This window comes from Pipra filicauda, unplaced genomic scaffold (assembly GCF_003945595.2).
Source record: "Pipra filicauda isolate LSUMZ 115617 unplaced genomic scaffold, ASM394559v2 scaffold63_size3267554_pilon, whole genome shotgun sequence".
In the NCBI taxonomy this organism is placed as follows: Eukaryota; Metazoa; Chordata; class Aves; order Passeriformes; family Pipridae; genus Pipra; species Pipra filicauda.
Window position 1 is genome coordinate 690,229 of NW_024104798.1, and position 12,526 is coordinate 702,754.

The 12,526-nt window shown below is 41.1% G+C and overlaps 1 protein-coding gene across 1 annotated transcript in view; it reads left to right on the plus strand.

Annotated features, from left to right (window-relative positions):
- Positions 1–12,526, plus strand: part of FOXP1 (forkhead box P1) — a 382,652-nt gene that overhangs the window by 308,648 nt on the left and 61,478 nt on the right. Inside the window, exons 8-9 of the mRNA XM_039388350.1 lie at positions 4,752–4,911; positions 10,991–11,195. Coding sequence (XP_039244284.1) covers positions 4,752–4,911; positions 10,991–11,195 — 365 coding nt within the window. The remainder of the gene's footprint in view (positions 1–4,751; positions 4,912–10,990; positions 11,196–12,526) is intronic.

Genomic DNA, 12,526 nt, shown 5'->3' on the forward strand with positions numbered 1-12,526 from the left:
TGCTTTTTGTGTGCTTAAATTTAATTTTGCTGCAATTACATTTTTTTTAAAGGCACCGGGCTCACTTCCTAATTTTTGGGGAGTTTGAGACTTTCCTGCTTTAATCTGACATCTGTTCTGGCTTAGGTAGATCCTAGAAAGCTGCCTCTTGGCATGAGATGCTGAGTGATGTCCTGCGATAGCGGCAGCGCTTGTGTCACTTGACAAGGAGGGGGCTGCTCAAAGCACACACCAATTTCTGTGCCCCAGCCCCCTTGAAATTTCGGCAAATCGTGCCACCTGTGCCAAGTTTTAACCCAGAGTGAATTTTTCCAGCTGAGTTATAAACCCCTGAAAACAGGGGGGTTTATAATGGAAACGCTGACACAACCTTAGCCATAGCGCGCTTACGGGCGCCACTATAATAAAAAGGGAACAGATTAAAAAGTGTCTAAAATGTAAATCTAAAGGACTAACAGTAATTAAAATGGAAATGGCACAGGGAGGGAAGGCATGTAATTGTGAGATATCACTGTGCAGAATGCTCTCAGCTTTGTTTTGCTGGCTGTTTTTCTAATTCAGTAGGGCTTACTCATCAGTGGCAGTTCAATGCGCGTTAATGACTCTGGGATGCAGGCATCACTCTGGACAAAGAAATGATTATTGTGCGGTCAAAAGAAGTTCAAAGACAAGAAGGGAATTTCAGTTTTTTCCTTAGAGATCCACATTCAAGAGCATATAAATTAAGCCAAATGTTAAAAACCACAGTCTGAAAGCTGACTTCAAAGTCACAACTCTCTAATTAATGAACTGCGAGCTTCAGTTTGGACAAGTCGTGGTTTGATGCGCCCATAAATCAACATGACAGGTCTGTTTCACAGTCTCAGACAGCGCTTGTCATTGAGTCACATCAGATGTAAACACAGCAGAAAAAAGAGGGAATATGAAGGAGGTGCAATTGATCAACAGAATTGGTAAAAACCCACTTTTGAAACGCATTATGCATGATCACAGGAAATGGCGATAGCCTCAAGAGGCTTTCTCCTTCTGCTGTTGCTTTTTTGAATCAGATTTCTAACAGCCTTCAAAAGGGAGAATAAGAATTATGGAGCTTCTCCCCTGTGGCTGGCAGGCAATAACCCCCTGTTGTTATTTTGTGCTTCTTTCTTTTCAAAGGCGTCAAAATTTAGTTTTTTAAAGATCTTTAACTCTATATTTGAAGACAAACAATAAAGGGCTGCCACTGTCATTCTTATCAGTTACCAGGGATTGTATTTTTTCTTTCTGTTGCCACTTCTTATTAACCTCTTATTTGGTCTATTAGACATAGTTTTGAATGCAAGCCTGCATGCTGGGAGAACATGAAAGTTCAGATGAGCTCAGAGGGCAGATAAAGAAATTTGAAGGGGAAAGTTACACAGCAGAATGAACGATAAAAGTTAACTCTTCTAAATTGCTGTTGTCAGACAGGAGAGCATCTCAGACACAAAGATGAGGGCTCGGAGCTTAAAGAAAAAAAATACTTTGTGTTAAAAAAGACAAGAAGGGAAGTTAGACAATGTGATGGCATTTCAATATCTAACACACTGATTTACTGTGGTCACACTTCTGATATTACACTAGCGAAAGCAACAATAAGAAAGGACTCCTTCCTGTTTCAAGAAGAGCATTTTAACACGATAGCTGGGAAAAGAACAAGGACCCAAGTCTCTTCAGCTTTTTCTAGGGGTTTAGGGGGTTTTTTCTGATGGTTTTAGTATAGGCCCGTTTCAACGTTCATTTCACCCCAGAGGTTTGTTCAGCCCAGCTTAAGGAGTTTATTCTTGCTAAATTAGCATGGAAAAGGTGTTCTTTCATGATTTTATTTTCTTCCCCTCCCTCTCGAACTGAAAACTGACGGGCAGTGCCGTGGTAGGGGCCGGCAGCTGCCGTGCTAACGAGGGCCAAGCGTGTACCTTGACAGATGGAACAAGTGTATTCATGTATGGCATCCCCCAAGTCATTTTGTGAGTGCATTGTCCTATTGTACTGTCGTGAAAGAAGAAAAACACAACAAACCTCCCAAGCCCTGTTGGTCAAAAGGATCTGGCCCCCGAGCAGAACAGGCGGACCCCAGTGAGGTTCCTGGCGGGTTTTACTCGAGGGTTGCGCGGTGTAGCAGAGGGTGAGCGGTGCCCGACAGCGAGGGGGAGAGGTGTCATGTGGGATTTCAGCCCTGTGCCCCCCCAGGCTGTCCTCCTCTGGCAAATCGGGGCTCCCCATGGCGAGGGGGCTGCGGAGGATCCCGCCTGGTGCCGCGGCGCTGGACGGAGAGAGCTGTTTTAAGAACAGGGCCGTTTGTCCTCCGGCAGTGTGACAGTTTATGTTAGGCAGTAGGGAGTAACCTAAGAAAGGAAAACAGACCTTTGACAGAAGCTTTAGGGAGGGGATCAAAAATGCAAGTTTTATCAGGATATTTCAGCATTTTAACACTGACTACTGACCTGACAACAGGACTGCACCGAGACCTTTTTTGTATGCATTCAATTGTGAGAAGTAAACAAACTGCCTTGTATCCTGTGTTTGGTAACTGGGTGGGGAGCGCAGTTTGGCAACGTGTCTTGCTTTTAAATTCTTTCTTGGACAATGGGCCTTGTATACTTTTATATCCTGGCTTTTCAAAGTAGAGAGTGTTCAAGAGCTTTTCTGAGGATAGCTGAGAAGACAACCAAACGGGCATCAGTCAATTTATATAAAGGGCTTTTTTTTGTTAAAAGAAACCACGTTCTAACTTTACACTCAGATGGCAAATAGGTAAAACACAGCTTATTACAGCTAGATTTTTATGTAATACCATTTATTATATATATGTGTAAATATATTAAGTATATATATTTATATTAAGTACATACATTTCAAAATTAATACTTATGGAAGGAAACATTAGTTTAACTCTTAATATAACTGTTGCTGGGGCCTGTTTGCATCTGCTGCTGTGACACATGGTTGCAACAACTGGATGTGTCTGAGCAAGCTGTTGCAAAGAAATGAAAACTCTCTGTGTTTCAGAATTTCCGAACACCTATTTGTTTAATTGTGTTCTTGAAGTCCTCGATTTTCTTGGAAATAAGATACATTTATAAATAAAATAATTAGAATGACTGACTGTCAGAGTTGTGGGTATAAAGTTTGTTGCAGTATTAAGGTTGATGGGGTGTGGTGGTATGAGAAGGTGGGGGTCAAATCCCTGGCTGGTGTCTGTCAGTCCTGCTCCAGTGGCTCTGCTGGGACTTTTTCTCTGTGTAACACCAGTAAGGAATGGGGCCAGTGATCCTCTGGCTTGGTGTCAAGGAAGGGTGACAAAAAGTTTGGGATCTGGCTGGGTTTTGTTTGTGGAAGTATGCAGTTTGGTAAGAGTTAATTTTCTTTCCATAATTGTTAGCCATAATGTGTATAAGACCTCCACCTTGATATGATTCCTAGCAGATTAGGGATATTAGATAATTTCCTTCTATTTATTGTACTACTGCACTGTATTATCTTTCTATCACTCAGATAATTACTAAGGAAATCTACATTAATTTTTTTTGGCTAGCACAAGGAACTGCTAAACACTGGCATGATGTATTGATGTTTTACACAACAAAAGTTTTCCTCCTGTCATTGTACAATAAATAAAAAGATATTTATCAAAATGCAAAGCCTTTCATGGATTTTAAAGAACAAAGCAAATAAAATACAAGATGAGCATGGAAGCAAAACCTAGAGGCTTCCTTAACTGAACAAAATTAAGGACTCTGAAGCCTGGAGTACTGTACATATTAAACACTCACATTCAAGTAAGATGTTGTTTGCTAAATTATGAATGTGTGTAATTAAAATCTAGTGGCTGTTTCTATGAAAGATTTACAATGTTATTTCATCGTTTGTCATGGCTAATTAACAATATTAGATGAAGTTTTTCTTCTTCAAAGGTCTGATTTTTTCTCATTTATTTATGTCAGAAGTGATAAACAGAGTAGTTAAAAGCTTCTCCGGGTACAGTAGTGAGAAAAGCAACATGTTCTTTTACACCTCGAAGGTTCAAGGTTCACATCCCTGTGGAGTAAAGCAACTCCATCTTCTTTCTAGTGAGAATAATTAAAAATTTCAAAGTGCAGAAGTAGCAGCCTTAAATACAGCACAGAATAATTCCAGCATAACAGAAAGTATTGTGGGACTTGATGGATGAAGAAGGGAGAGTAAGTATAAAACACCATAAATTAAGCCAGTCGTTTTGCTTTAATAGTTGAGACAACCCTTGAATGAGCAAACAGAGCACAGTGCAGGGTTGTTTCTCGTTACATCTAAGTGTGATGTGATGGTAGGGTGTGATTCTCACCTTAGACGTGTTCCTTGCCTCGAAGAATTACCCAGGACTTTTAAGAGCTGCCGGCAGTGCTTGCTTTACCCACCACTGAAATGCAGCCACTTCTGGGGTAAAACACAACCACACAGAGCAAGAAACGCTGCAAACATTTTTAATTGGGGTGGCAGGAGGGATTTAGGTAGGATTAAAGTGACCGATGGAGATGGGAATCTGTAGCTCTGTGGTTAGCTCTGGCATCTAAGCATACCTTGGGTTCTTTGACAAAGGTGGTGGTGGGCTTGCTGGCTTGGCCTTGATACCGGGTGACTGTGATCAGAAGTTAAAGTGTTTTGAGACAGGGAGCTCTGTAATTCCTCTGCTTTGCTCTGTATTGACAAATGTGCATTTTTACTTTTTTTTTTTTTTTTTTTTTTGTCTTTTCCAGCCCCAGCAGCAGCAAGTGGCCACACAGCAGTTGGCCTTTCAGCAGCAGCTCTTACAGATGCAGCAGTTGCAGCAGCAGCACCTCCTGTCTTTGCAGCGTCAGGGGCTGCTGACAATCCAGCCCGGGCAGCCTACTCTGCCTTTGCAACCCCTTGCACAAGGTAGGTGAGGTGGCAAAGCCATGGCATTTGTGCACACTCACATGGAATTGTCAGGCAGAGCGAGAGAGAGAGAGCTCATAGGCTCATTAAATAATAAGCATGGAAAGATGCTGACGGACAGGGTGGGCATTATAAAAATATTTTTGGAGAGGGGCAGTGCTGCAGTCATGTGCTGCTCTGGCTGGCAGGGGGTTTGGAGGTCACAGGCAGTTAGCATAGCAATAGAGCTACCACTTCTACTCACCTGGGCTTGAAATCCTTCACAGGAGGAGTCTGCATCGATTCCTGGTGCTAGTTTCATGCCTAAGGGTTTCTCTTTTCCAGATGTGTTTATTGGGCTGTTCCTGGTTCCAGCCTGATGGAGGGCTGGCTCAGGGTGGTTCTGACCCACAACTGCCGAGCTGGAGAGATCTCAGTGCCCTTGGCTGTGGCTGCCAGGGAGAGGGGCACTGCTCTCCACGACTGCTTACACGGCCTTCGTGTTACTGCCTCTGTGCTTCACAGCTTCATTCCTCCCTCCACATGAGGCAAATTGGGATTAACTCCATTTAATTTTAATGGTGTTATTGACAATTAGATCCTCCTACGTCTTTATTCAGTCCTGCACTCTTCAAGAAGTTACTGCTTTGCTGAAATCCCAATTTATTTTCCTTTTTTTTTAAGACACTGATACAATGAAAGCATTACTTAAATCACAATACTTATGACAGTGATTATAACATGGGGTTTTTATTCTCTTTTTTCTTTTTGTGGCTTAAATTTATAATTTTATTTCTTAAACTGGGTTTGTCTGTAAGCCTTGGGACATTTTAACAGACTTACCTGAGCTATGGCTGTTGTGGTTAAGGCAGAGTGTTCAGAGTTGACATGGCTCAGACATGCCATGGCATCATCAATGATGCTGCTGTGTATTTCTGAATAATCCTGCCTTTGCCTCTCGTTGCCCTATAATAAATTTGAACATTCACCTTAAAAACTTGAGTCAGCCCATGCTGAATGATTTGGGATCTTCCAAGCAGCCTTAGGGCTGTTCCTGGTTTCTAAATCATATAATGAATTTACATTCAGCTCTGTTCAGTTAAATGGAGGGGATGAGATGAAATTGCTTCTGTTCTTCACCCTCCTTTTTTTACAGCGTGCATAGCTGCAAAAAGGAGAGTGAGGTGGCTGGTGAATATTAACTTACATGGATAAACAGAGACCAGACTAGGGAGTGGAGCCTGCTTTGCTGTGTGGCTGACATGCTTTATTTAGAATTGTTTTTGCCAGACCCAGGAAGGTATTTGAGCACTTAACTCCCATCTTGAGAGACTGAGCTTTTGGGGACCTGACACCTCCCTCTGCAAGACTCAGTTTAGCTTTCCAGCATCCCAGAGCGGGACACCTGGTCTAAAGTAGTGCTGTGCAGGAGTCAGAGAGTGATACTTGGGAAGATGGTGCCCGAGTGGGAGCTGCAGGATCCAGCCTGGGGTGGTACCTGGTCAGTCACCACTGACGCGCAGTGTGATGAGGAGAAGGCGTGAAACGAGTCCAGGAAAAAGGGCACGTAGATGAAATGCCATTTATGCTTGCAGAATGTTGTAACGTGCATTAATTACGCTCCAGATTTATTGTTGGAAGCATCCCAGGCTGTTCCCACACACCCACCAGACTAAAGCTTCAACCTTTCTAATTTTTCCCACAGCTCCTGTACTATTAAGTTGGCTCGGTAAGGTTCATTGTGTAGTCCATCAGTTAAGCTGTCCAAAGGAGGGCAATTGGGCAGTGACAAGACACGCTCATGTGTAATGTGAAAGAAATGAATGTGGTGATGCATGAAGTGTAATCTGTGCGGTAACACATCGGAGACACCAGTAGGTAATTCAGCCGTCGTGGCATTGATTGATATGGTGAGCAGGGTAGTGCAACTATTAGTCCTCACCAAGGAGCGTATTTAAAACCTGAGGGGTGCTGACTTGCACGCCGGAGACGACATAAACATAAGCAGAAAGGGCTGGTTCTGGCAGGGAAATGAGCTGCGAGTGTTGGGGGCGGCGGGAGCCGGGAGCAAAGAGGGACTGGAGACTTTTCAGGCAGGTTGCAATACAGCACGATATTTTATTCTTTTTTATCAGAGAGATGATGGCTTAAAACTGATGTCATTATGAGGTTTAAATCAACTTTCTGCTTGCTTGAACATGGTCACCTGGGTATGGAGGTACAAGGACACAAAGAGGTTGAGCAACTCTGTTTGTCTTTGAGCCGGTGATACCTGGGGTTGGGAAATTGAGTTCCGTGAGCAGTAATCTGTCAACTGTCCCCACAACATACATTTTTTAAACCTGTGCCTACATTTTCTTTCATAATCAAGGGGACTAGTTGTCCTGAAAAATGCAATGAAGAACCAGGGCTATAGTTTAAAATAATTGGTAATGGACACTTCTTATTTAAAAAAAAAAATTACATCTCTCCTGCCCTTTTGTTTTCAGAACAGTTTGCAAGACTGAGACAAATACTGTAAATGTGTGTATAAAAGAAATAAAATCATCCCTCTAGTAACTGTAGCTGTGAATTTGGTTAAAAGCATTTTGCATTTATTCTTAAGTATCTGTAATAGTAATAAATGTTTCCAAGGAGAGAATGCTACTTCATAAGTGATATTTTCGTTATGTTTTCAGAACTAATAGATTGTTTAAGCTGTATTTTAGTTTCTTTTTAGTTTTCAATGCTTGCCTATTGTCTTGCATAAAATAACACATCCTTTAATGTTATATTTGTGTAATCTTTGCTGCTTAGTATTTAGACACTTCTATAATCTAGATTTTACATCTGTACATAGCAGCAATTTAAAAATAAACCCCATTTCAGCAGTGTACTGAGCTGCGAGAGTGAGATCTTTAGTGTCTGCAAAATGAAACTGCAAATCACACTTCAGATCACCAGCGAGTGAAAATAATAGGACTGAGACATCTGGGTGCCTGATTGCTCCTGTAGATTTGGCAGTTTCAGGTCTGAATCCTGTTCTTGGTCTGTAGGAAGTTGCAGCCCTGGCAGCAGTGATCTCGGGTAATTGCAGCACGGTTCTGGGAATCTGACTTGAAATTTAGCTCTCGCTGTTAAAATGAAACTGTTAAATGGTAAATTACATAATTTATTGAGAGTGGTCGTGGATCTATTTGACTTGCTTTTACCATTTGTTCTATTATTTTATTTAACCATTTTGCTGGATGAGTGATGAGCACACCTTTCAGCTGCCCAGTTTGACAGGCTAGTCAGGAATTCTCCCTAGAATTATTCTAAAAGAACTAAATTTGGAGAAGGAGGAGAGAGGCTATTTTTAATTTTATTTTATTAATCAGGTGATGTAATCATTTTTTTGGCAAGGGGTTGCGTGCAGACATGTATGACATCACAGTTAGCTCTTTAGATTAATGTAGCCCACCCTAAAATCCTTATTATCTCCAGTATTTCTTCCCCCACAATTGAGTATATTATATTTTTCTTTCCATCTGTGCTGTAGTTGTCATTAGTGCTAATGTGAGTTACACTTGGATAGGAAGTTAGAGCAAACACCTTGACTTCTAGGGGATCTACAGTGAGGTATAAATATCACGTCTGTTTTAATGGCTGTAACTCAGGCTTTTTCTTGGGTTATGAGATTAGTAGATCAGAAGTGACCAGGAGGAGAGGAGAAAGGGGAAGGGGGAGAAGAGCATGGATGCTAGCCTGTATCTAATTAAAAACCTGCAAAAATCGAGATTAAAAAAAAAAAAAAGTCCAGTTATTCTTTCCCTATTTGCTTATTCTGGAAAATAAAAATAGGTGTCGGCTCATACGGTCTCATATCAATATGTTATCATCAACAGACAAGTCTATTCACTATTGTTTCAATTGAGTAAACAGTGTGTAAGGGTCAGCCGTGCTCACAGGTAATTGTTAGTGCACAGACAGTCCTGTCAAGCATGTTGGCTAAAAATACATCCCACACTGTCACTTCTCAAGGTGTTTGAAAATAATAGCCCCCACACAGCAAAACAGGACACAGGCTTGTGTACTGACCTTTTTCTTTGTTTAATTTGCTCGGAGGTTTAATTTCAGGGGACAAGTAATAATTGAATATGTCTAATAACTAAATGCTCATTTGGGACAAAATCCATCAAAATATAATTGGCATTTGGGGCTGATGAAAGGAAAATGACGTGGCTTTAGAAAAGCGGATGTGTCCTAAGAATATCTGATCACTTAATGTATAAATTGAAGCCTCTTCCATAATATATATTAATTGCAGATACTTAAGGATTTTAGCATTTTTTTGTAGTGAACCCGTTACCGGAGACCAACTGTTTTTGTTAATGCTACTCTGGGAAAGGCGGGGAAGGTTATTGGTCTGTCGTGCAATAATTTACTCCTCTTTGATATGCAAACGATCCACGGTGAATATAAAAAAAATCCTATCAGACTCATTTCACAGTTCTTAACCACTTAGATTCTCTGGAGTCTATCGCCTCATTAGACCAGTGCTCTCCAAAGCTAGCATAATTAAAATCTTTAACAGTTTAGCAAAGTAAAGATGTTTGGCTGATCACGTTGAGATGATTATCTATCCATTGTATTCTAAATGACAAAAATAAATTAAATTTAGACCTTGGCATTTTTTATTATGTGTTTCAAATGAATATAATGCATACTGCCTCTTTTTTTTTTTTTTATTTCAGTACCTTAGGTTGGGTGAGGTACATGCCTGCGTGAGCTGCTGCTGTACACTCAGAAAATGGCAGGTTTCCTTAGGATAGCTCCAGTGCTACAACATGGTGAAACAATGAACAGTCACCCAAACGATGAGCTGGAAGCACAGTGATGAGAAACCTCTTTAAAAACACACAGACACTGGCTATTATTATTTTTTTTTTCCCCTGAATATTTGAGTGACGTGTCTCTACTGCTAATTTTTTCCCATGGCCTTCTCTGAAGGAGCACTGAAATAGTCTGCTGTGAGAGAAACTTGACTTGTTTGATCATGTCACAAACATCAGCTTTATCCAAAAGCATGATCTCAGCTTGAGCGCATGGTTCCCTTTCCGTTTGGCCCACTGGAGTTTGCAGTTTTCTCTTGCATTAGTTCTTGAATGTTGTCTCCTAACCCTGGTGTCCACTTTGGGACATTTATAAAAATACAATTTTTTATTATTATTTTTTTCTTGAAGCTTATTTTCTGTTTTCGTTTTACTTTTGAATGGCTCATTAGCATTGATCTAAGAAATGACAGTAATAATAGTGTTACTTGTATAGAAAGTTACACAGTTTTTCGGTAGACACATCCATCAATTAAGTGAGCAGTTCGAGAAACCAAAATTAATGAGAAAGATAGGTGTGTTAATGAAATAATCATAGTATAATCAATTTGACTGTTAAAATTTGAAAAGCATTTCAGGAAGACAATATGAATTCATAATTTATGTCTAAAAGTGATTAATAAAAACTGTATTTAATAACAAAGCTATTTGTCATCATTTAAAACTTAAGCACAAAATTAGTCATATTGTGGTTCATGTTGTCATAATAATAAAGCTGAGTATTTTTTTCCCTGAGACCTTCCTTGTTTTTAATAACAGGTTAGAAAGTAGTCACTTTCCTTAAAAAAAAAAAGGAAATGAAAATTGAGGAAAAAGAAAGAAATTGAATTTTTTAGCTGACCGCAGAGTAGCCCTTGGCCACCTTTGCTGTCAACCTTGCTGTGAGTGCTGGGGGAATTTCTGCCTGTGTAGGGATTCTGGATATGGGCCTTTTGGTCTAAGGATTGCAAAAAAAATTAATAATTAACATGGTGTTTTGGGTGGGTGTGCTGTTGTATGGATTCCCCCCCCCAACCCCCCCGATTTTGCATTACATGAGTGTTGCAGGTGTCACACCAGAGCGTGGCAGAGCCGTGCTGTGCTCAGTATTAGCATTTAGTTATTAAAAAAAAAAAAATACATGCGCAAAAACACACACAGGCAAAACTAACACTAGGCTTTGTTTACTGACTCTTTGATTTAATTACTGTTTGAAGACGGCCGAATTAGCTGTTAATTGATTTAATTATCCAATTTGTTTGTTTCAGGCATGATTCCAACAGAACTGCAGCAGCTCTGGAAGGAAGTGACAAGCTCGCACACAGCGGAGGAGGCAGCCAGCAACAACCACAGCAGCCTGGACCTGTCCACCACCTGCGTCTCCTCCTCCGCGCCCTCCAAGACCTCCTTAATCATCAACCCACACGCCTCAACTAATGGACAGCTATCAGTCCACACTCCTAAACGGGAGAGGTAGGTCCCCTGGGGGGGGGTTCCACACTGGGCATCTCCAAGCGATGGCGGAACGGGAGCGGTGGCCAACAGCCTTGGCCTCGGTTTTGTCCTTCCGCGGCTTGCTCTGTCTGGTGTTGGCGTGGTTGAATAGAGTCTCTACTGGGCAGAATATGCTCCTTTTGTTCACATCTTTATGGCTTGTTAATTGGATCAATGTGGGTACAATTAGCTAATTAGAAGTGCATTGGATAAGCGTATTGGGGGAAGTGTAAAGACTGTAAGCTGGGGAGTATTTTGAGTTTTGCATCGGGGTGATGGTGCTCTTGATGTGCTTTGGGTTTGCATGCTGGAGGTGAAGAATAAAATCTGTTGGTCAGTATAGTATTAATTTTTCTGCCAAATTTTGGTGCCCCATCTCATCTAACACATTTGCATTTTCTTTTTTTACTCTGTATTTACCTGCTTTCATGAGACAGGGTAGGCTTGAGTTCACCAGGTTTCTCTAAAAACAAAGTGGCTCTTTTTTTAATGTGCTGATAAAATTAGCTAACTGGTATTGTTTGGCTTTTAAAAGTGTGAGTTAATTTATACTTGCTTGGCTTGCATTGTTAAAAGAAATGGCTTAAATCAGGGGTTGTCTGTTGATGTGCTTCTCGGCGCGGGCTCTGCTTTATTCCAGAGGATGCTTTATTGCAGGTTTGTTTCTGTACACCCCCAGATTTCACTGAGGCGTGTCTAACAATGTAACTTTTGCTTACAGTGAGATAGACAGGCCCAGGCGTTGGGGCCGTGGGTGCCAGTGTTGGCTGCAGCCTCAGCGTCACTGCTGGAGGAGGAGGAGGGAGGAGGAGAGGAAGGGTCTCGAGGAGTGGGCGCAATGGAGAGGACAGTGCTCCTTTGCATTCAGGAGAGTCCCTTTGCCCATCTAGAAATGTTATAGCAGACACCAGTGAAAGCTGGATTTTATGGAAACTGATGGCTTTGTCTTTCCATCCTCCTTTCATTCATTAGAAAGAGGATAATGGAATTTTTAAGCCATAGAGTTTGTATTTCTGGTGGTCTGAGAGTAGATTGATAGGGAAGCTGTATAAATACCTCTTACATCTTTCTGATATTAAGAAAATGGTGCTGTTGGGAATAGATAGATTTTAAGGGAGAGCACACCCACTGTTGGAAGAACTGCTGTGTGTGTAAGGCATCATTTATATACCCATTGAAAGGATGTGGGGGAACCTCAGTGAATACATTTATAATGCATGTAAATGCCAAGGACGTGGTTTTCATGAAGACTTACATGGGATACTAAAAACAATTTGATGTTTATTAAACAATTAAATTCCCTTTTTGCT